At 47.4% G+C, this 24,201-nt stretch overlaps 2 protein-coding genes and 1 pseudogene across 7 annotated transcripts; 1 reads left to right on the plus strand and 2 right to left on the minus strand.

Annotated features, from left to right (window-relative positions):
• Positions 1–451, minus strand: part of LOC136466044 (polyamine transporter PUT1-like) — a 35,915-nt pseudogene extending 35,464 nt beyond the window's left edge.
• A 4,275-nt stretch (positions 452–4,726) lies between these two features.
• On the plus strand, positions 4,727–15,015 carry LOC136467533 (cyclin-dependent kinase F-4). 5 transcript variants are annotated; one of them, XM_066466277.1, is made up of 18 exons: positions 4,727–5,266; positions 6,327–6,590; positions 6,838–6,997; positions 7,079–7,231; positions 7,342–7,420; positions 7,518–7,586; positions 7,663–7,752; positions 7,834–7,972; positions 9,592–9,694; positions 9,788–9,840; positions 9,949–10,015; positions 10,298–10,406; positions 13,648–13,713; positions 13,803–13,871; positions 13,961–14,018; positions 14,101–14,217; positions 14,306–14,416; positions 14,505–15,015. In XM_066466277.1, the coding sequence occupies exons 4-18, from the start codon at positions 7,224–7,226 to the stop codon at positions 14,735–14,737; spliced, it is 1,371 nt and encodes a 456-aa protein (XP_066322374.1). In that variant the 5' UTR covers positions 4,727–5,266; positions 6,327–6,590; positions 6,838–6,997; positions 7,079–7,223; the 3' UTR covers positions 14,738–15,015. The 5 variants fall into 5 exon arrangements, with proteins under 5 accessions (XP_066322374.1, XP_066322373.1, XP_066322376.1 ...); XM_066466276.1 differs by having other exon boundaries at positions 4,728–5,266; positions 7,104–7,231; XM_066466279.1 differs by having other exon boundaries at positions 4,728–5,266; positions 6,334–6,590; positions 7,104–7,231.
• Positions 14,729–22,952, minus strand: LOC136467534 (protein Brevis radix-like 2). Of its 2 annotated transcripts, XM_066466283.1 has the most exons (7): positions 22,564–22,952; positions 22,054–22,214; positions 19,936–20,131; positions 16,594–17,057; positions 16,370–16,511; positions 15,850–16,271; positions 14,729–15,721 (listed from the first exon to the last, which is right to left on the minus strand). In XM_066466283.1, the coding sequence occupies exons 3-7, from the start codon at positions 20,044–20,046 to the stop codon at positions 15,643–15,645; spliced, it is 1,218 nt and encodes a 405-aa protein (XP_066322380.1). In that variant the 5' UTR covers positions 20,047–20,131; positions 22,054–22,214; positions 22,564–22,952; the 3' UTR covers positions 14,729–15,642. The 2 variants fall into 2 exon arrangements, with proteins under 2 accessions (XP_066322380.1, XP_066322379.1); XM_066466282.1 differs by lacking the exons at positions 22,054–22,214; positions 22,564–22,952 and adding an exon at positions 20,326–20,405.
• Positions 22,953–24,201: the final 1,249 nt, after the last annotated feature.

Below are 24,201 nucleotides of genomic sequence, written 5' to 3' on the forward strand. Positions count from 1 at the left end.
CGGCGAAAACCCTAGGCGTGGGGGTGCGGGGGACGGAGTGAGGGAGGGAGGACTACGCTGCCGTTCGGAGTGAGTGAACGAGCGACTGACGGATATGGCGAAAAACTAGCTTTATAGCCGTTCGGCTGGACTTGAGCCAGCCGAATGGCTGGGCTGATCAGTCCAGCGAACGGCAGCCCAGCCGAACGACTCGGAAGATTCGTTTCCGAGACCATAAGGTTGGTCAACGTTCTCCGGCGGCTAGGCAGCCAGCAGGCTGGCGAACGGGGACACCCAAGAAGCAAAGCGCCCCACGTGAGCCAGCCGTTCGTCTGCGGGCCGGCTGCACCGCGCTAGCCAGCTCATGCGCCGATCAACGCCGGTGATACAAGCATAGTGCATACAGCAAGAGACAAACAGCTACTGAGCTAAGGGCGCAGCGCGGGAGACCGAGCGAGCTCACCTCTTGTTGTCCGGTGTCACCGGAGCCAGCGTCGGCGGGCGGCCGTGGCGTCGCCGTCGAGCCCTGGCCGCGGTCCTGGAGCACGGCCAGCGGCACCTCCGACCGCGCGTCGCCCCTGATGAGCTCCGATCCGAACGATGCTTCTTCCTCTCACGAGCAACACCGTGCGGTGTGGACGTGATGTATAAGTACTGAGCAGAGAGATTGGGGACCGAAGAGGCAACAGGTCACTTCCCTTGCAATCCCAGCGTCAAGCACGGCCCACAGCTGAGCAGAGCCTTGCACGTCTGGATATTTTTCAGTTCCCAAAACACGCAAAAGTTGTGCGCATCACGTTTGCCGATTGAAGAGAAAACAACGCTCAGTACACGTCGGCGACAGGGCCGTGCCGTCAGATTTACAGGCCCTGTTCGGAGCTCTAGGTGAGTCCTGAATCAAAGTTCCAAATATAGTCAAATAATATGTATACTGTAGAGCAAATGTGATATATCAAGAATAGTACCCTTTAAACTAATCTTTACTTGAATAACATCGTTCTCTTAGTGTTTTGAGATTGAGTTAACTCCTCAATTCTTTGTTTCTTCTTACACTTTTGGTAACCAGATTCATATTTTCTAAATCGATTTGTAATAGACATGGCTTCAAAAAGATGAAAAGAATAAAATTAAAATTATACAAGCAGTTCGAGACTTTCATGCGAAGGATTTAATTAGTACAACTAGTATAGTGCCGTGTTAATATCATGACTTTATTTTAGGGATGCACTCGAAAACAACTATTTTCAACCAAACGACGATATTTTTTTCATAGTTTTAGTCTCACGCAATTTGTATACGACCGTGCATATGATCCGGAATACACTCATGCATAATAAGACATAATAAAGTCATGTCTCGCATACTAAACATTTGACGACTATTTCAGCCTTCAACAGAGTCTCCCAGCTAGCTTAGACGTCTTCCGTCGATCCCGTCAACGGAGACAAAGACCAAGCTTGGAGCTGCAGGCAAATGGACATAGTTCAACCATACAAGAAGTATTATAGCTGAACGAAACAATTCACCAAATTACATAAACATTTAGCCAGCTATAAAAATAAATTCTCAATTCTAGCTACCTGACTCTTGGTGCAAGAAAAAAAAGCAAAACAGAGATAGTTCTCATGGCTGTATACATGTTTAGGTCATTTCAATATTTCATAATTAATGGCTTGTGTAGAGAAAAACTTCATGCCTTCTCCAATGCCCTAAACTGGCTGTGATCCAATATATCACAATTCAATCCAGTAACATGTAGGTTGCATCAATGTGAAGCTAAGGCTTACTTAACTTTGTAGAGCTAATATTGGCAAAGCCATAGCCTGATGTAGCCATCTAATTTAAGAAATGACAGAGATTGTTTCTCTGAAACAAACCTAATAGCTCATCCCTGCATACGACATCAACCGCAAGTTAGATACCCCAAACAGCAAACTTAATTTCACAAAAAAAAATCTAATACAAGGTGTGTATGGGTTACACCTCGCGCTTCGCGCGTGGGGTGGGTGTGGGACAAGAGGAGGTGGAGGAGGAGGGACGAGTGATGAGATTTGATCCGTCAGTTGGATACGAGTGAGTAAGAGGAAGGGGTGTACAGATTGAATCTTGTTCTTCCATTTGAAAAGTTAGGTTTTGTTGGGTGCATTTTTTTGGTGCACTTAGGAGAGTTTATGATTGTGGTAGACAATTTTTTGTGTGGCTTTAGGGAAGTTTTATCGGTGCATTATATGTGGTAGAGATACAGATGGAATTGAAAAAAAAACAATACATCCAGTCCTGCCGGGGCCTCCGCCTCAGCCCTATTCCTATCGTTGGTGCCTGCTAGCTAGATGAACATGAACAGACGAGCGCCGACCGGAGACGAGATGAACACGAAGCGCCGCGCCGTCACCACACACGTGAAGTCGTCGCGAGGGCTGCGGACTTGCGGAGACGGGAGACGAGTGCTTGGACTCGAGCTGGGCTCTGCCGCTCTGACCTCACTAGAATACGTAGGGTCTTCTATTACTGGGCTTATTTTGTGAGGTCCTGTATTTTTTGGGCCCTGTACGGACGTACGGGTTGCACACCCATATGGGCACGGCCCTGGGCGGCGAGAAGCCCGTGCGGGGGGTGGGGGGGGGGTTGTTTGTAAAAAAAAGGGAAAAGGCTCGCCTTTGGCCCCGTTTGACTGACCTTGAATCCGGCTTGTTCGGCTTCTTTTTTCAGCCGAAATAGTATTTTTCTCTCACAACATTTCAGCTAGAACAATGTTTTTCAACCAAGTTTCAGACAAGCGAACGGGGCCTTTGTCGGGAGCAATCTGCCATGCGGCGCACATAACCGGCCTGCTACTGATTCGGCGGTAGTAATCCATAGGGAGACCAACTGACCAAGTCCGTGCGGTGTGGATTTGCCGGTCTGGGATGCAGATAAGAAAATCAGTTTGTTCGCTTGGTCGTAAACGATCGTAAATTTCTAGCCAGAACAGTATTTTTTTCTTATACTAAATCAATCAACAGTAATAATCATATACGATCGTATCAGCACCGGGCGATGTTGGTTCCCAGCAAAGGGGGAGGTCAGTTTCGTGGCGAGCGCAGCGCTGGCTGCTGATCCCTGACCCACCTTGGTGCACAGCAGCACAAGACGCCCGCGCGAGACTGAAGAGCAAGAGCATCTTGGCATGTGCGCATGGCGAGGGCCCATTCGTCTGCTGTGTCTGTGTTGCCTGTGCCTGCATGGGCTCCTGGCACTGTAGCCAGATCTAGCACGTGAGCGAGCAGTTGGATGGATACTTGGATTTATGGACTGCATCGCGCCATTCCCGTCCAAACCCGCAGCGCGCTGCTCATGCTCCGTCGCATTCGACGAGTCAAAGGCATCACAGGGAGGACGTAGGACAGCGAGATGCAAAGCATCCAGTATAGCATTTGGGTGTGGTTTAGATTAAGATTATGAATCAGTATTTGACACTGTAGCACTTTCGTTTATATTTGATAATTATTGTCCAATCATGGCCTAACTAGGCTTAAAAGATTCGTATCGTAATTTACCATCAAACTATGTAATTAGTTATTTTTTATTTATATTTAATACTTCATGCATGTGTCTAAAGATTTGATGTGATAAAGAGAGAGTGAAAAAACTTCGAGGCCTTGGCAGGCTGGAGTCTGGACGAAGCTTGCATTATGATGGGCTGCGGTGCAGCTGGGTATCAGTTTCCGAGCCGGGGGTGCATGATTCAGTTTTTAGGAGTAGTCGAGCATTAAGTCAGGCTAGCAATCGGACAATCATTTCATCACCAGTTAAGGCAGGCACCCACATGATCAAGCAAAATCATTGTACTACCTGTTCTTCCACTAGAACACAAAATCTGCAGAGAATAGAGAACTAACTTAACTCCCCCAATAATAGCAGAACGAAATAGTTTTTATATAGTAGTATACCTGAAATTCTTCTACAATTAATCGGACCGACTTGTCCGTTGGAGCAGAGCAGGCTTATGTATCAGGATGGATTAGCCCACCGAGCCAGCAATGGCGACGGGCTACCAACCGGGGAGCAGGGATCCGTGTCAGCTTGCTTGCTTGCGTCGGGACCAATCCACCGCCATTATACACTTCCGCCAAGCAGCGGGGACCGTACTGCGTGCTGTCGATGGCACGGGATGCAGAGATGCGGGCACGGCACTCGGTGCTATGGCCTGTGGTGTGGGGGCCTGTGGCTCGTGAGCACCCGGATGGCCGGATCAGCCCCTCTCTCTGCGGTGCTCAGCAGCTGCGAGTGCCAAACCTAACGGCAGCAGGTAGCTAGGTTGGTCGGCTAGGACCATCGAGCCATCGAGGTCCGTTGCCATCCAACGCAGGACCGATGGAATGATCCGAGTGGAAATACCGGTGAGACCGTAAGAAAGTAGGAGTAGCTATAATAGGATATCCGTCATCATTCCCGTGGCTAGAGATTTCGGAATGAACTGCAGCTCTGAGTATTCATGTTTGAAGACGAGTAACACCACAAGGTCATCGGAATGAGACATTACCACCATTCAACGGAGTTCTTTATCACGCAATCTATGATAGAAATCAAGGTCGAGCAGAGCAGATACAGTTTTGCATACGACGCATCGTCGCAGTTGGTAGGTATATTCACTAGCTAACAGAGGCGTCGCCATCGTGCCGGAAAAGTCCACCCGGCGATAAGTGGCCCATCATCTCGCTCCAAATCGTCATTAACAATGCATTAGGCCGCGCGCGATCTCATGCCAGCCGGCATCGATGCCAACTCCTCTTCCGGAGCATTCGCCCTGATGCCAAGTTGCCAATAGCAAGCGGCTCCATAGAAAGAGAAGACCAGAAGAGGGAGGGTGAAAGGCGAGCGCTTTGACGTCCGGCGGGGCGAGCCCAAAAAAAACGAGCAGGGGGAGCGGTTAAAAAGCGGGCAAAAAAGGGGAGACGCCGCGAGCGGCAGACAGGAAGGCAGGCAAGGCCAAGGCGGGGGCGGAGCGCGAGAGGTGACGCGAGGAGAGGAGGAGGCGGTGCTGTGCTGCGGTGGCCTCCATGGTTATAAAAAGTAACGGAGCGCGACGCGGGTAGAATCCGGAAGGCCCGCTGCTGCCCCCTTCTTCCTTCCCGTCCCACACACGCAGCAGCCGCCGCCGCCGCCGGTGCCGGTGCCGGTGCGGCTCGCTTCCTTCCCCCCCGGTCCGCGAGGGCTGCCTGCGCGAGCACAGGGAGGCAGGGCACGCGGCAACCACGTGGGGAGGCGACGACACCACCCTATGCTCTGTCCTCGCCCGCAGGGTAAGGTATGGAATCGATTCCTGTGTCGCCTCTAGGCGCCTCGCGCTTTTCTGTGCGCCCTGTCTCTGCGGAGGCTTCCTCGCCTCTCTCTGTTTTGTGTTTTGCTTGCTGGGCGGGATTTGGCCCTGGATCTGTGCACCGGACGCCGGATCTGGGCGGCGAGTTGGTGCGCTGTAATGGCTCTTGCGTGATGCTGTGTTTTGTGGTACGGTGTTTTGGATCTGTTTCATTGGCTTGATTTGTATTATGTTGGAAAAAGGTCTTTTTCTCCCCCTCATCCAAGATGGTAAAAGTATCATCTTCTTTTTCCTTGTCTTGGTTTGGACGATAAAATTTATGTTTTTTTTGTTGCGGTCCTTTTCTCCCCCTCATCCAAGATGGTAAAAGTATCCTCTTCTTTTTCCTTGTCTTGGTTTGGACGATAAAATTTATGTTTTTTTGTTGCGGAGAAGGTGTAAATTGTGATTCAGGGCCAATGCAGGCTGTTTGCTCTAAGTTACAGCCTAATGCTATCATTTTCCTCTTCGGGGGTGGCTGTTTGTGCTTGTTTGTCTTTGCAAGATAGTTGTTGTTGCCCCTAATTGCCTAATAGACCATTGTCTATGTTTTTGTTTGGAGTATATCATGATTTTCATGAAATTGTTATTGCAACTCATAGAATAGCAGCCTGGATGTATCTCTGTTGTGGTGTGGTGTGGTGCTCATGCTCTACATTGATAATACTCAAGTTCATCTTGAATTTAGCTGCAAATGCAATTGTATTGGTTTTCCCAAGGGCACGGTGACTTAGAATGTCACCATGTCGGCAACAGACTTGTTACCAATGCGTGGCCGGAACAATTTCATTATTTTTCACGAGAAAGGTAGCCCAACTTTTATTAGAAATTCCAGTAGTGCCTTTTATTTGTATGTATTCTGGTATATTTGAACATGCTAAGAGCCTAAGGTTAATTCATTTTGCAACAATTTGACATGCTCTGTAGCTTGAAATGTTGTCAAGTTTTGATTAGTGTCTTTTAGTCCCTTTTGCTTATTGTGTGCTTTCTGACTCAAACTGTTGATTAGATTGCAGGAGCAGTGAATTTGGGGGCTTGAAGCGTTCATCTGAGACATGGAAAAAGTGATCTGCCGGGCATATCTCCTTCAATGCAAGCAGTTCTTTTCGAAAGAAACTCTTGATTGGTGTGTCTTAGCTCGTGGGAACACCCATCTCTCCTCTCTGGTGAACTACACATAGTGGTTATATGCTCCTCTATGCTCAACAACAAGCAGGCTGATGCGATATTTTCCTGAAGTTTATATATTTCAGTCTATGCCAGACATCTACATGTAACTCCACCGCCTTGGTCTTCCTTTGTTTTGTGTTATTGTATTCACATGTTTTTTCCTTCTCATTTCCCCAATTCCTACCAGCACATCAACTCCTGAAAAGCTTCTTTTCAGGTAGATGGTGCTCATATAAGTGGGGTGTGCAAATCTCTCCACTTTGCCACATACATTGGCATGTGAAGAAATTCAATTCTAGTGGCTAACTTGAAATATTCTAAATTTCATTTCTTATTTTCTCTTTTTACAGGGTTAATATCTTTGCTGTGTTCAGCCGACATCTGTTGCTGCCCTAGTTAGTTGTTTTGTCTTTTTGTACTATTTGAGGTCAGGGCTCATCCTTGCTACACTTAGCAACTTATGCTATGGTTGCAGTGGGCTTGTAGTGGAACAGAATCCTACATACTGAGGTAGTTGTTTATTTTTTTCAAACCATATCAGCCTTACGGATCATCTTTTTTCTCTGCTCTGAGACTGTCAATTAATTGCAGGCCTTATCTTATTTGCTAATTGCAGGCAAGAGATTGATCAGCTAGAACTTGGCAAACACGTGCCTGTGGTTGGCTGTTCATATTTCTCTTGACTAGGTTATTCTGAAGGGGAAAACTTGCACAAGGCAGCTCAGATACCACAACAATGGATAGGTAACTTTTATACTGACTGGCTATTTTAGGTTGCTTTTATCTTATAACACTTCTTAGTTCTACAGATTCTCTATTTTAGGTTATTTTTGTCTTACAACATGTCTTTGCAGATTCAAGTTGATTAAGGAAGTTGGCGATGGGACTTTCGGGAGTGTATGGCGTGCTATAAATAAACAGAATGGTGAAGTTGTATGTATCTGAAGATAGAACTTATCTGGAAACATTTTTACTGTGAACTCTGAATGAAATAATAATAACAAGAGAATTTGCCGATGCTTTAATGTAGGTTGCTGTTAAGAAAATGAAGAAAAAGTATTATTCTTTTGAGGAATGTATGAGTCTGCGTGAAGTAAAGGTATTTTAGACCAGTGATGTTCTTTCTATCATTCCCTGTTATGTTCTTTCAGCTGACCTTTTTTTAATTGATGAAGTCTTTGCGGCGCATGAATCATCCTAACATTGTGAAGCTTAAAGAGGTTATCAGGGAAAATGATATATTATACTTCATAATGGAATACATGGTAATTAAGATGTTATGGATAGCAAATATTGTACTGCGCCATTATTGCGCTCTTGTTGAATCTGAACCCTTGTTTTTCTAGGAGTGTAATCTCTACCAACTTATGAAAGATAGGGTCAAGCCTTTCTCAGAGTCTGAAGTCCGCAACTGGTGCTTTCAGATATTTCAGGCTCTTGCTTACATGCACCAGAGGGGCTACTTTCATCGTGACCTCAAACCTGGTAGGTTCTCAGTGTTGTCAACAATCAGTTGAGATGTTTCCATAGCATATAAAAAAATGGTTACTTAGTCATCAAATGATTACCGAAACATAAATTTGACTACCAGTCTATATAATATTGCAATATAGGTAGTCTAGTAAACTCACATACACCCTGTACATATCCTCCCTCAGGCGAGATACTCCCCACATTGTGAGATAAGCACGTTGGTGTAACATCGCATGATGTTCATAAAACATACCAACTATTTTTTAAAAAAATGTACACATACCATTTTCAAATGATTATTCTTGCTAAAAAAATGTCAATTCATGGCTGAAATTTAGATATTTTGACCACATGCAACCCATAAACGATACTTCTTGCACTAGAGGGATTATGGTCCTGTTTGGCATGGCTCTGGAGCTGAACTCCAGCAACTCCAACCAATTTTCCAGCCAAACACCCCAGCTCCAAAACTCCATGGAGCTGCCAACTCCATGGAGCTGTAGTGCAAATGGAGGTGGAGTTTTGGAGCACCTCTTTTGTAGCTCCAGAACCACCCAATATGAACCCCCTCGTGGAGTTGGTGGGTAATTACCCACCAATGCCACTGGCTACACAGAAAAACGGTTCGTTCTTTTCCTCCCGAAACCCCTGCGCCACATCTCCCTCCTGCGCCTCCTCCAATCCGCAACTGCTTTGTTCTGGCGCCCGACCCCCGCCGCCGCTAGGGTTTGCCCGCCACCACCCACACCGGCGGCCACCATCCATCCCCGCCGCCGGCTGCCCGAGCCCCGCCGCCGTCCGCCGAGCCCCGCCGAATGCCACCGCCCTCCTGCTGCTGGCGGGCGTGGAGCCACTCCACGGCGCGCCACAGCTCGTCCTCTGGCACGCCGGCAACGTGGCGGTCCAACGCCGCCACGACGGCGGGCAGCCCGGCGTCGAGGTCGGCGCGCACACGGGTGAAGTGGACGACGCTGCCGTAGTACCCCCACGGCAGCGGCGCGTACATCCGCTTGCGGAAGTCCAGCGCCAGCGTGAGCAGCGCGGGCGTCGGGAAGTGGAACGTGGCGGAGGACATGGCGGCGGCGGCGACGCGGCGCTGGACTTCTCGGCGAGCAGATACGAGGGCGGGGGCGGCGAGGCTGGGGAGACCTCGAGCGCTGGGGCATGGAGAGCAGTAGATAGATGCAGTCCAAATATCTACTAATTGGCTGCTGATTGTTTATCTATACTACTCATTATGTGTTGAACAAATTGGGATGACTTGGCTTGAAATGTATTAGTAATTATTTTGGAATTTACTGCATGTATTTTCATTTCATATTTGTGAGAAGTTCAAGTCATTCATTTTGTCTAAAGAATGGTGTATTTATTCAAACCAGTGGCAAGAATGGCAATCTACCCTCAAACTCCTCTTTTGTGGAGCTGGGGACACCCTCCCAGCCAAACACCTCCATCAGACAGCTCCAACTCTACCCAGAGCTGGCTCCACCTGGAGTTCTGGAGTGGAGCAGCTCCACCCAGAGTTGGAGCCATGCCAAACAAGGCCTATATGTCATGATTGCATCTGAATCAGCAGCTCAGTTTTACTTATGTGTATGCCATATTGCACTGATAATGCTTTGGTTGTGCAGAGAATCTGTTGGTTAGCAAAGATATCATAAAGCTAGCAGACTTTGGTCTTGCAAGGGAAGTCTCATCATTGCCACCATATACAGAATATGTCTCAACTCGCTGGTTAGCACTGCCCTCTCTTCAAAGCTAGACACCAAAATAAAAGGAATCAGTCGTGTCTTATCTTTTGTTAATCCCTATGTTTGAATGCCTTAGGTATCGGGCACCAGAAGTCTTGCTCCAGTCATCTGCTTATGATTCTGCAGTTGGTATGAAAAATAAAAATAAAAAACTTACTATTTGCTTATTGTTTGCCTATTTATGGATGGACCAACTCAACTCGTAATCTGACATTTCTTCACCTTGCCATCTCATAGATATGTGGGCAATGGGTGCCATAATGGCTGAGCTGTTGACACTCCATCCTCTCTTTCCTGGAACCAGGTAATAGGGTTGACTGTGTATGCTGCTAAAGCTTGTAACTCACAAATCTGTTGCTCAATTTGTTTGCTGCTTTCTTGTTGGTCACCTTAATGTTTGACTTATCTCAAATTAAATGCCGAAATTTGTTCCAAAATTTAGTTTCTTTTAGTTTTTATCTCTCCAGAAAATAGATTTGTTGCAGACCCCTCATTTCAATTAAATAATTAAGAATCTCTATTTTCTTGTTTTGTCTCATCATGGCTATTCTCTTACCCCTTGTTTTCTTATTTCACTACTTATTAGTGAAGCTGATGAGATTCACAAGATATGCAATGTTATCGGTAGTCCAGATGAGCAATCTTGGCCTCAAGGATTGTCTCTTGCAGAAGCAATGAAGTATCAGTTCCCACAGGTCAATATTCACTAGTTTATTTTCTCTTTGATGCCGCCTCAAATTTTTTAAAGAAACATGCGTTAACCTAGAATTATGCAGCAAGTGTATTTGGATCTAATAAAAGTAGATTAAATACCAGAAAACTACAACATGCCCCAGTTGTTCTGTTGGTGTTATGTCAAATCAGTTGTAGTTCTTTATTTGTAAAAGTAGGATCTTTTAGGAACAAATATTTCCTGAACATTTTAATTTTTTTTAGTTTTAAAATTATTTTACATCAAGTGATTAAGATTATGTTTAAGACACTCTCAGTGTCCAAAATAATGCTTTTTCTTCAATGGAGGGACTATTATCATGATTTTCTTGATACCTTCTTTTAGGCAGTGGCGGGCCCAAAGGGTAGTTCAGGTAGGCCCAGGACTACCCTGAAATCTGGCCCAAAGTTTATTTAGTACTCAACATTTTTAATCTTTTAGTCTATAGAAAGTCTGGCCTAATAAAAAACTAAAAGAAGCCCACGTTAGCAAGCATCATGTATCTCCCGCCGTCTGTTCCTTCCGTCCTGGGCTTCGGCCGGTTAGAGGTCCCGCCCGCTCCTTTGGGCCAAGCTCCCCCCATCTGTTCAGGCCTTCGGGATCGCTTCAAGTCCACCGTCGGTTGGACGTTCAGCAGCTCCGCTTTGAATCGATCTGAGGGACTGGGCCGCCTGCCGCAGGAATCAGCCCATCTCCTGATACAGCGCCCTTTTCAGTTCCCGGGCTCATGTCCGCGCTTTTCAACTCAGAGCCACAACGCCGTCATGGTTGTTGCAGAACGTAGAAGAGGCTTTTTGCTAAAAAAAACGTAGAAGAGGCTTTGAAGCTCTGCATTGTGTTTAGTGAAGAATAAGGTGAGAAATAGTATGAGTGACCAGTGGCGGGCCCAAAGGGTAGTTCAGGTAGGCCCAGGACTACCCTGAAATCTGGCCCAAAGTTTATTTAGTACTCAACATTTTTAATCTTTTAGTCTATAGAAAGTCTGGCCTAATAAAAAACTAAAAGAAGCCCACGTTAGCAAGCATCATGTATCTCCCGCCGTCTGTTCCTTCCGTCCTGGGCTTCGGCCGGTTAGAGGTCCCGCCCGCTCCTTTGGGCCAAGCTCCCCCCATCTGTTCAGGCCTTCGGGGTCGCTTCAAGTCCACCGTCGGTTGGACGTTCAGCAGCTCCGCTTTGAATCGATCTGAGGGACTGGGCCGCCTGCCGCAGGAATCAGCCCATCTCCTGATACAGCGCCCTTTTCAGTTCCCGGGCTCATGTCCGCGCTTTTCAACTCAGAGCCACAACGCCGTCATGGTTGTTGCAGAACGTAGAAGAGGCTTTTTGCTAAAAAAAAACGTAGAAGAGGCTTTGAAGCTCTGCATTGTGTTTAGTGAAGAATAAGGTGAGAAATAGTATGAGTGACCAGTGGCGGGCCCAAAGGGTAGTTCAGGTAGGCCCAGGACTACCCTGAAATCTGGCCCAAAGTTTATTTAGTACTCAACACTTTTAATCTTTTAGTCTATAGAAAGTCTGGCCTAATAAAAAACTAAAAGAAGCCCACGTTAGCAAGCATCATGTATCTCCCGCCGTCTGTTCCTTCCGTCCTGGGCTTCGGCCGGTTAGAGGTCCCGCCCGCTCCTTTGGGCCAAGCTCCCCCCATCTGTTCAGGCCTTCGGGGTCGCTTCAAGTCCACCGTCGGTTGGACGTTCAGCAGCTCCGCTTTGAATCGATCTGAGGGACTGGGCCGCCTGCCGCAGGAATCAGCCCATCTCCTGATACAGCGCCCTTTTCAGTTCCCGGGCTCATGTCCGCGCTTTTCAACTCAGAGCCACAACGCCGTCATGGTTGTTGCAGAACGTAGAAGAGGCTTTTTGCTAAAAAAAAACGTAGAAGAGGCTTTGAAGCTCTGCATTGTGTTTAGTGAAGAATAAGGTGAGAAATAGTATGAGTGACCAGTGGCGGGCCCAAAGGGTAGTTCAGGTAGGCCCAGGACTACCTTGAAATCTGGCCCAAAGTTTATTTAGTACTCAACATTTTTAATCTTTTAGTCTATAGAAAGTCTGGCCTAATAAAAAACTAAAAGAAGCCCACGTTAGCAAGCATCATGTATCTCCCGCCGTCTGTTCCTTCCGTCCTGGGCTTCGGCCGGTTAGAGGTCCCGCCCGCTCCTTTGGGCCAAGCTCCCCCCATCTGTTCAGGCCTTCGGGGTCGCTTCAAGTCCACCGTCGGTTGGACGTTCAGCAGCTCCGCTTTGAATCGATCTGAGGGACTGGGCCGCCTGCCGCAGGAATCAGCCCATCTCCTGATACAGCGCCCTTTTCAGTTCCCGGGCTCATGTCCGCGCTTTTCAACTCAGAGCCACAACGCCGTCATGGTTGTTGCAGAACGTAGAAGAGGCTTTTTGCTAAAAAAAAACGTAGAAGAGGCTTTGAAGCTCTGCATTGTGTTTAGTGAAGAATAAGGTGAGAAATAGTATGAGTGACAGGTTATTGAATGATTGTTTGGTTACCTTTATTGAGCGTGATATATTCTCCACTGTAAGCGAGGATGGCATAGTTCATGCTTTCATGGCAATGAGAAAGCGCAAAGCAAAAGCCTTGAACTAGAACTTGTATTGTAATCTCTTATTTATGTAAGACCTTATCTTATGTATAATCTATTTGTGCAAGTTTCGGATCTATTTATATAAATTTTGAACCTTTCAATTGTATTATCTCAATTTGGTTAATTTATAGCCATTTTACCAAACTTTTTCTTTGAATTTTGTCGTGTTACACATGAAATTTTTTGACTAGGACTACCCTGGTTTCAAATCCTGGGTCCGCCACTGCTTTTAGGAACTTTGTTGCAACAAATGAAACAGTACACTACACACATCATGATTTTCTTGATACTTTCTTTTAGGAACTTGTTTGTTGCAACAAATGAAACAGTGCACTACACACGTCATTTAATTCGTCCTAAAATGTTAGAATCTGTTTGTCCTAAGTTTTTCTCGAATCCTCATCGATTCCGCTACAGTCCATTCAAATCCTATTACTCTTGTACTTGTTTCCAAAATCCCCATCAGATACCAGAAGTGTTATGCTGTTTATGCCATTCTCTTTCTTGATTACCATAGTTGGACTCCACTGAAAAGGATGGATTGTGCTACCTTTTGCCCCCTCATTGTGAATGTGAATACATGTTGAATGACTGGTTAATGTTTGATCTAATGTTGAGTGTGTATTCTATCCATGCAGATCAAAGGCAGTCAACTGTCTGAGGTGATGACAACAGCTAGTAGCGAGGCAATTGACCTCATATCAGTAAGTTCTTCAGTTATAGTATTATCTTAGATGGTATATCAATCGATCATTGCATTACTTGATAATTTAAATTTCTGCATGTCTTGCAGTCACTATGCTCATGGGATCCTAGCAAGAGACCAAAGGCCACAGAAGTCCTCCAGCATACCTTCTTTCAGGTAATAGTCTTTCAACTCTATTTTTATTGACAAGGTTCAGTTACTGTCTCCTCAGGACTATAATCAGTTTTCCGGTTGACAACTTTTAGGGTTGTACATATGTTCCACTTCCTGTCCGTCCAAAAGCTCCTAAAACACCTCCATGTGGTTAGTTAACAGACTAGTATTTTGCTTTACAACTAATTCATTTAGGATATTGTTGTTTTACATGTTGGTTCATTTGTTTTAGTTGGAGCAAAAGGAATTTCAGAGAACAGTGTTGCTAGAAGATTCTCAACTGGAACTCTCTCAACGATGAAATCTCATAGCAATGCATCCACAAAATTAAATGGTTTATCTAAGACTGGTATGTTTCTTATCTGTTTTAATTGGGCTGGAGCAAGCAAGATTTAAAGGATTTAGTTTGATTGTATATTTTGTTACCAACATTGCAGGTGTACAAAGAAAACTTCACTTGGATCGTCAGCCATCACAGAAGAGTACAAAACCAACCGAGAATAGCAATAAACTAACTACAAATCGGGTACCAGCTCGGAATAGCCCAGGCAAGTTTACAATATAGGGTTGCATTACCAATTCCTTGCATGAAATTTGGGTTTTGATTTTTAGAAACTTCTTTTCTTGGAATTGTAGGGAATCCTGTACTTAGGCATTCACGCAGCTTGCCTGAAACTGGTCGAGGAGCAATACAAAAGGTCTCATCAATTACAGAGAAACTATCCCAAATGTCTGTGACCTCGAGAATACGAAGCACTGTGAAGCCTGCTGCCCCGATGATGAAGGCCGGACATGGTAAGTCGGACTTTCTTGGTAAGTCTGACGATATCCCTCCAGCAAAGAGGCTGACAAGAAAATTGGTCAGCTAAATGAGGATATGTAGAGTGGAAATTCGATCAGCTGCAGGAGGGGTATAGTGTATAGTGTGCAGAAACCAGTGTGCTGAAGAGGATAGCTGAGCGTTTACCTGTTGATGGTTGTGCGGATTTGCCATGCCACAGTTTTGCTGCATCGAGTAGAATGGGTTGCAAATTCCTTCGCGAAGTGCTATAGCCGCTGATCTGCTTGTTGCCTGCATGAAGCTTGCCCCCAATGTTTTAATAAACATGATTGTGCTATTAATTTGATTTGGTTTGTCTTGCACCAATCTTTCTGTCACAAACTGTCCGCTTATATGCACATTAATAGCCTGTAAATCCTTGAGCCCAACAAGGGACGGACATTTCACATATGGTTTGAATGTACAGGTACAGCGTACAAGTGAGGACACAGTAAAGTGTCAATTTGACGTACGTCATGTAACGATGGCAAACGCGTCCTCCTTATCGTACACTTGTCAAAAACTCGAAACTGGCGAGAATTTTTGTCTTGCTTTCTTTTGTCATTGCAGAGTGAATTTTCTCCCATATAGGCAAAGTTATTTATGCCAGGGGCAACTTGTTGGGTCTTTTGTGGATGATCTGTGCCCGCGCTTAGAAAATGGTAATGTGAGCACAGTTGATCTGATGAGATCAACACAATACAGTATTAGTGCATCACAAAGAGAGAGAAAATACATTGGTCATCAACACACAAACCCTGATCAGTAGTAGCAAACATGTTTTACACAGGCCCCACTCCGTGGACCTCTTTCACCTCTCTGTTCACCCTGTAAAAAGTAAAAACTAGCACTCAGCCCTACAGTACTCTAGTATTGTCCATGGATTGGTGGCTTGGCTTGCATCCAAGGCGTGCACTGCACATCCAGGAGCAAGCTAGCTAGCTTGCTCCGACGTCACAGGTACTGCGCGTGTATTCGGTCTCTGTTCTGCTCCCACCACACCTTGGCCCTATCCTCGCCGAACATCTCCCGGCTGCAGCAACGGCACACAAGAACGCGAGATCACATCCCATTAGCATAACAAGATTTCCAGCATGATTAGATGTCCGACGATGAATCTTGCATCCGGAGAATGAATAGCTAGTGTGGCCATTGACTTGCCTGAAGCGGACGCGGCGGAGCTCGCGGGTGCCGTCGCCGAACTCGCGGATGGTGATCGACACGCCGGGCTCGTCCTGCTCCACCCACTCCGTGGCCTCCAGGTCGCTCGCGTTGCTCACGGACACGGACGCCTCGTCCAGGGACGACGTGGTAGCGCGCGACGGGTCCAGGTGCGGAGCAGCCGGCGGCGCCGGCGCGGAGTTGAGCAGGTTGAAGTGGTGCGCCCACACGTGGTCCGACGGGTCCGGCACGGCACTGGACGACGGGTTGCACGCGGCTCGGGCCGTGGAAGCCGCCGCCGCCATGGCCCTGCACGAAGTGGCGCGGACGATCGGCTGCTCCCTGCCCACCGCTGCCGTCGGCGGCAGGATCACCGGGCTCTCCCTCGTCGAGCCGGAGCGGGAGTAGAACAACGAGTCTCTCTGCATGCCAACAGTTTCAGTTGGTGTGGTCTGATCCACGACGACAGCACAAAAACGTACGCTAGACCGGCGGTCGAGACGGCGAGTCGGCGACGGACCTGAGTGGCGTCGTCGATGGAGGACGTCGGCGTCGAGATGCCCTGCTGCCGGCTGAATGTCTGCACGTTGTAGAGCTCCACCACGCGGTCGTAGTTCTCCCCCCACCACCGCTGCGCCTCCCACTTGTTGAACATGTCGCGGCTGCACACGTTCGATGCTCCGTTAGCTGATCACGCATTTGATCAAGCAATTGCGCGCAAAACTGTTCGTGCATGATAGGCACCTGAAGCGGATTCGCTTTAGGTCGTTGCCGGCGCCGCCCGGGATGGAGACGAAGGTGATCTGCACGCCGGGCTCCACCTGGGCCGTCCACTCCCGCGGCACGCGGTCCTCCTCCAGGACGGCAACCTCGTCATCCTCCTCCTCGTCCTCCTCCCCGATGCTCGGTATCCAGATCGCGCTCGGGCTCCTGATGCGCTGCGGGAAGCCACGGGCGACCTTGGTGGCCGCGTCCCACGGCGGAGGGGCCGGCATGGTTCTCGTGGCTGTCGCGCCTGTCGTCGTCGTCCTCATGTAACTACTGTAGCCCTCGGCGGTCCCGTCCGACGTGAAGCCCGAGTCGTCGATGACACCCGGGTACGCGGCAAGGCGGCTGTTGCGGTGGAAGCGGTTGCCCCTGAACGACGGGCTCGCCGCGGCCTTGTACTGCCTGCCGGAGCCGGAGAACTTGAGCACCATGTCCTTGAGCTGAAAGCACATTTGCCGAAGGCTTCCTTTGTCAGATGGTCGCAGGTGCAGAATTTATGACATGGCACATGATATATTTGCATGAATTAGCACGGAATACGTAGTTGGCTTTTAATTTTTCAGACGATTACGTTCTTGAACAACCTAACACTGTTCAGTTACAAATCTTGCAACAGTAACGATCACTTTGTTTAATTTGGAAGTATAGGGCGTAGGCACATTTCTTTCCAAATAGCAAACGAGAGCCTACAGACAATCAAGCGTAAGCGAGAATTCAGTCTTTAAGTAAAGCGTCAATGATAACAACAGATGGTTAATGATAGATTCCACTCCGGTTAGGACTTAAGATTAGCAGTAGCAGACACAAGGCACTTGAGGCTTTAGGGGTTAGATGAGATGACTTAGGCGAAGGCTACAGAACACAAAAGCACCCTCCCCGCTAACCCAGCACATCTTTCGTCTGAAGCAAGGTACGAACAAAGCACCAACAAAGCAGTTAGTGGTGCTGCGCATAATAACACCCCGAGGGGACGATCTACGAGTGCATGTGTTGGTGTGTGCTGTGGGAGAGCACATTTGTACCTTGCCTTAAAGCACAGCAAAGGCAAAAGCATGCCGCGGGAAGCCAACACAAGGATACTCGAGTCCAAGTGATGCATTTCATCAGCCTTGTTCGTGACTTCGTGTCATGAGCATGAGGATGCAACAGGCAGCTACGACAGGCCCAGCCTGGGCCTAGGGCCCCCAAGCCAGCCCATGTACAGGACCACACAACGTGTGGCTGCAAACATTCTTTGTTTTTTTTTTCTTTTGGTGTGAGACTTGCTAAGGACCAGATATGAAACATTCTTTGACGAGAGAGTAAAGCTCAGGTTAAATCAACCAAATAATGTCTTTCCAGCTTCCACAACGAGACGATCGCATCTTTGGCAGCAGAACAAAGAAAAAGGAGCGAGAGGATAAAATATCATGCAGAGTACTGCTAGCAACCCAGGATCAGCTTGCTTGGAGCTGGAGCTAGAGTACAGCAGCATCTAAGTGCAAAAGGGAAAAAAAAGTACTAGCGGAACGGGGGAACAAAAGTGAGAAAATCAAATCACAACATCACATTGCGCGCAGAGTCCAAACTCCAAAACCTTGGGTGTGGGGATCCATAAAGTGCAAGGAAAAGCAGCCTTCACCACGTCGACTCATGTACCCACTCCGTCACATTCCACTAGGCTAGGCCTTCACCAGCTTTATACCCAACGGACGTTTTCAAACGTTATTTCACCGTCACACTCACCCCTGTACTAGTTCCAACTGGTGTTTGGTTCAATTTTAGTCGCTGTGGTATCGAGTATTTGACATATGCATAGAGTATTAAATATAGATTAATTATAAAACTAATTGTATAGTTTACGATTAATTTGTGAGACGAATCTTTTAAGCCTAATTAATCCATGATTTGATAATGTGGTGCTACCGTAAATATATGCTAATGACGGATTAATTAGGTTTAAAAAATTCGTCTCGTGGAGTACTGACGGATTATGTAATTTGTATTTTTATTAGTATCCGAATACCCTATGCAACATCCTCCTGACACACCTCCTAAATTTTAGTCACTGAATCCAAACACCACCTCAAACGAGAATGGATTTTTGACGTCAACGAAATTAGGAAATACTACTGCGAGTACTACGACTCCCTGTTTGGTTCAAATAAGTCACCTACTTATAAGTTAAAAAGTGAAATAAGTGACTGATTTTGTCAAACACCACCAACTTATAAGTCACCCCTGCTTAAAACTTATAAGCCACCCTTTTTCGCATGGACCCACACCTTTTACTTAACAGATACTATGAGCTTATAAGTCATCTACAACCAAACAAATATAATTTATAAGTCACTGGTTTTCGATCACGTGACTTAATAAGCCACCTTATGGAAACCTGACTGTGTTTAGTGGGGGAAATTTGGGAATTTGGCTACCATAGCACTTTTGTTTTTATTTGGTAATTAGTGTTCAATCATGGACTAATTAGGCTCAAAACGTTCGTCTCGCGATTTTCAACCAAACTGTGTAATTATTTTTTTTTATCTACATTTAATGCTCCATGCACGTATCGTAAGATTCGATACGATGGCTACTGTAACATTTTTTTGAAATTTAGTTTTGGAACTAAACGTGGCCAAAAGTATTTTGTGTGGCAGAGAAAAGCTGCGCTCCCTGTCTCGGCCTCTGTTTGGGCGTCAACAGCGTGGAGACAACCATAAGCCGGACAAGAAACAGCAGACGCCGTACGAAAATTATGGGGAGACGACGATGAGCTGCGCAGCGCATTGAATCCACGGATCAATGCGTCGCATGGAAGACTGTCTCCGACAAGCAACCCTACTCACAACCAAAATAAATAGGAAATGATATAAATCAGTCTTCAACAAATACTAATATAGAAGATATAATTTTGGGTTATCTGAGAGATACGACTAATATAGGCATCCTTTTTGTTGGAAACTTATTTACAAAAATGATTATCTTTTAGATATAGTTATTGAAGAAGATGCTGAATAGATATTAAACTTTTTTATCTATAGCGCTACACAAAGAATAAATATGTCTTCTATTTTAGAGATTGTCCTTAGACCACCGCCCAGACCTAGTAGGACAGCCCGATATCCACCGCCGTCACATCCATAATCCACGTAGGATGGGGGAGCGTGCATGCAATGCAAGTGCAGTGGGGCAGTAGCAACTCGTTCGCTTAGCTTATAAATTATATTTTTTTAGTCAATAAATAATATTTTTTTTTATAATAAATTATCCAACAATGATTTCAGTTATGACTTGTCGGCCAAACGAACGAGGCATAGTATAGATTGTGGAGCACTCTACCTGGGAGGTGAGGGACTTGCCGCTAGCGTCCCTTCCGTGGGGCGTGGCGGCGCCGGGGCCGCCGTCCTGATCCCCGCCGTCCTTGGTCGAGCAGGCGATGCACGCCAGCATTATGAAACCCCTTTGCCGCCGCCGCAGGGCAAGAGCAGTCCTCGCGTCGACCGCCGGTGGAAGTGGAATGGAAAAGTACGTGCGCCTGCACCAGAGCAAACTCATCAGTCATGCAAGCGCAAGCATACCTAAAAGATCTTCAGAGAAGTCAGAACCAAATCCAACAGAAGCTTGCAAGAACTGCTGCGGCCGAACATTTCCAGATCAGATAGCACCGGACGCGCGCGTCCAGAGCTCCGACGCAGGAAGGAAACACATGAACAGGGGCAGATGCATCACCTAGACATGCCCGTGCCCGGGGAAGGAAGCGGCAGGCTATCAATTTCAGACCAGCGTGACGCTGGCGCCGTCCGTGGCCCGTTCCGTTCCAACCCACGCACGCCACGGCCAGCGGTTCGCAACCACTCGCCATCAAGAACCTGCACCGCTGCACGGCCGGCAACAGCCAAACAGTGACGCTAGAGCCCACGCGTGCGCAAGCGGACCCGACCCGACCGGCCCCGGCCCGCGCCGGCCCCGTGTGTGCGTGCACGCGCCGGGCCGTAGAGCTCAGAGCTCCATGCCATGCATGTCGCAGGCCAGGCATGCCACTGTCGACTCTAGCTAGCTACGACAGTCGACATGCAGTGCATGCTTGTCCCACTGAGGCCCAGTTTAGTTCCCAAAAATTTTGCAAAATTTTTCACATTCTCCGTCACATCGAATCTTTGGACGCATGCATGAAGCATTAAATACAAATAAAAAATAAAACTAATTACATAGTTTAGACGAAATCCACGAGACGAATCTTTTAAGCCTAATTAGACTATGATTGAACACTAATTACTAAATAACAACAAAACTGCTACAGTGCTTCATTTTGCAAAATGAAGTCATCTAAACAAGGCCTGAGCTGGTCCAGCCTGAGCTCGACCTAGCTAGCTCGCAAGAGCTAGGGAGTAGGGGCACTATGCATCGACAGAACGAAGTCAATGCGGAGTGGCGAAGGCCGCTTTGCTACGGGCACAGAGAAGCTACGGCAAAGCAGAAGGATAGACGGATTGATTGATGTGTGCGGGCGTGGCACACGCAGGTGCCAGTATCACAGCAAAGCTGGCTGCTGGACGCCTGAGCACCGGTAGAGGTTCTTGAGCTCCCTAGAGAGAACGAGTGTCTCTTCCAAATATGATGCCGACTTCACTCGTGGCCAACGACAAGAAGGTTCTGAACTTGATAGATCTCTTACCATACGGTAGTATCACTCCATCTGAAACCAAAATCCAGAGCCCAGCAGAGCCCAGAGCGAGTGAGCCCTTGTCTAGTTGAACCCAAATTTCAAAAAGTTGCTACAGTACCTGTCATATCGAATGTTTGTGGTCCATGCATGGAGCATTAAATGTAGACGAAAAGAAAAACTAATTGCACAGTTTGGTGGAAAATTGCGAGACGAACGTTTTGAGCCTAATTAGTCCATGTTTGAACACTATTTGCCAAATAAAAACGAACGTGCAACCCCAAAATCCAAATTTCTCCAACTAAACAAGGGCTGAAGTGCATGCAACAGTAAGACCAAAGCTGCCGGAGGAGAACAGGAAACAATGAACAGCAACAAATGGCTAACAGTGGCTGGCAGCATCACCTAGAAGGTTGACAAACACTTGGAGCCAACTAAGCCTACTATGGTAGTACGTGGGTCCTTGCGCTTTGAAAGCCCTTTGTTTTCATTGAGAAGAAACTGCTTAAGAAGAGCAGAAACAAGAAGGATGCACATACTGCCTGGATAAATAGGCGCTTTTAGGCAGGCGCAGCGGAGGGGTCACAGCAATTGTTTTTGTTCAGTGACTGGGAGTGGTGCCCACTATTGGCAAACACAACTTCTCTGTATTATCACTTATCTGCCAAATCTCCCCAAGAAACATGGTACCCAGAGATTAACAACCGCACTAAGCACTACTAATGAAAAATAACTACAGTTAAGCAACCAATAATGGCAGTGGTTGATGCCAAAGCTAGGTACAGTTAACTTACTGGTTAGCAAACGCCCATCCGCTGTTTCCCCGTCTCCACGCGAATTGGCCAGCCACGCCACGCCACGACAATGCTCCTTGCGCCGCAGCAACAGTGGAATCTGCTTACTGCTGGCCTGCCTGCATGCCTCTGACGATGAGCTGAGCTCAAGTGAAGAACACCTGCCAAAAAATAAAAAAAGAGGAACGATTTATATGAAGCAAGCCGGCGGCTACATGTGAGGTGCGCAGATTAACAAGCAATCGTGTCTCGATAAAGGAGCAAACGAGGAGTACTCATTGCCCGGCAGGGGTGTCCACGCCAGAGCAAAAGGCAAGGGTCGGAGATCTTGATGATCAACATCATATCACAGCCAACGGAGCAGCGCGCAGAGATAAAGACATACACCTAAAAAAACACTAGCTATATCGAGAAACGAGTAGCGAGAAGTAGAGCCAGCGAGGCCCCAAATGCTATGTTCTAAGAACAAGATCTTGTCATGGAAACGAGAGGTCGCAGAGTCCCCATTACCTTCCTGCTCTTCTTCACCCGGGTTGGGTACCTGCCGCCGCCGCCGCCGCCTCACGGGTCAAATATCTGGAGCAGGCGCGAGTTGAATGGAGGATCCCAGCAGGCGGCGGTGGAGCAGCAAGATCCCGCTGGGGCGTGGGCGACGACACCGGCCTGCTGCCCGCCTTTTGGATGGTAGCGGCGGTCCGCGGTCGAGGCCAAACAAACGGCAACAGCACGAGGGAGGAGATTTCTTCCCCTTGTTTTTTTGCTCCGAGTCCGAGATCAGCAGCAGTGGCGCAGGGGAGGAGGTGGTGGAGAAGGGTGGAGTGGAGTGGAGGGGGGAGGCAGCCTCGCAGCCAGGCAGGTGCGGGAACTGGCCCCCCGGATTCGCTCCCCGCCGTCTGATCCGCCCGCGCCCCCGAAATCGAGCGAGAGCACGCGCGGACCGAGCCTGTCTTCGCGTATTTATACACGGGCGCTGCAGGGTGGGCGGGCCCCACGCGATCGGGCCCGTCCGAATCGCCCGCCGGGGGACCGCCGCGACTGGATTGGAGCAGTGCGGAATGCCGAGCTAGCGAGCGATGCTTCTTCTTCCTGCTTCGTGGCGGCGTAGTAGGCCACGCACACCGGGGCGTAGTAGGCCATACATTTCTTATTAGCATTCATGCTTAGTTCATTATCCAACCATTCTATATAAACATAGGTTATACTTTCAAACAAGAGTTAAGCAAACATATTTATTTCACCATCTTTCATCTTTCAGTTTTTACTACGGTGTTAGTTTGTAGACAACTCGTACCGGATTATCCGGCGATTCGCGAATCAATGTGCCCAGCTGGGCATCTCAAAACACACGCCCGCCAGTACCCTGGCACAAGCAGGACCAACACATCACTCTTCTATCAAGGGGTCCAGATCCACGTCTAAACTTGGACTCCAAGCCTCCACTCCTGAGTCCTGGACTCAGTGTGATGCTTAGACATCCACTATCCCCGCCTCCAATCAGTCGGTTCGGAAAGAGCCGGAACGACAAGAGAGCAACAAGACTTCCCTGCTTCCATAAACAAGTATGTGCTCAGAATAATAAGTTTGTGACCTGATTAGAATCCAATGCAACGACTAGTACTTAACCGACACGGACAAGGAAAACAGTGTAACCAAGTTATGCCCCGGTGGCCACGGGACACAATCCCTTACACCCACCAATATCCGTATCATATCTCTGCCCGGTCTTCAATTCATTTCACCATTTTATCATAAGAGTGATAATAATAATCACCTATTGTGAGTAACGACATGTTACTCATGCTACCGAAAAATCTAAGCATAGCAGCTACTCGACCTAAGCTAGTAGGACTCATAGGTAGGTATATCTATGCATGTAGTTTTCATAAAATGCCTGTAACATAAATGCACATCACACACACACACACACACACACACACACATATATATATATATATATATATAGTGATTATTTAAAATAAGGGTTATGCACCGGGGCTTGTCTTGGGCAGGCGTGGTGTCAGCAAAGTCAGCAGCTGGTGGCTCCGAGGCTTCCATCTGGACGAGGATCTCCTCCTCGTACTCCTCGATTATCTCCTCATACTCTGGCTCGTCCGTGGTCACAAACTCTACCAACTTGTTATCTACATG

The sequence above is a fragment of the Miscanthus floridulus genome, chromosome 7 (assembly GCF_019320115.1).
Source record: "Miscanthus floridulus cultivar M001 chromosome 7, ASM1932011v1, whole genome shotgun sequence".
Lineage (NCBI taxonomy): Eukaryota > Viridiplantae > Streptophyta > Magnoliopsida > Poales > Poaceae > Miscanthus > Miscanthus floridulus.

Coding starts and splice junctions, on each gene's coding strand:
- LOC136467533 (XM_066466277.1), top strand. Junction 10,016..10,297: donor CCTCTCTTTCCTGGAACCAG/GTAATAGGGTTG, acceptor ACTACTTATTAG/TGAAGCTGATGAGATTCACA. Junction 14,019..14,100: donor TCCTAAAACACCTCCATGTG/GTTAGTTAACAG, acceptor CATTTGTTTTAG/TTGGAGCAAAAGGAATTTCA.
- LOC136467534 (XM_066466282.1), bottom strand. Junction 16,272..16,369: donor CCATCGACGACGCCACTCAG/GTCCGTCGCCGA, acceptor GTTGGCATGCAG/AGAGACTCGTTGTTCTACTC. Junction 15,722..15,849: donor CTCCGCCGCGTCCGCTTCAG/GCAAGTCAATGG, acceptor CCGTTGCTGCAG/CCGGGAGATGTTCGGCGAGG.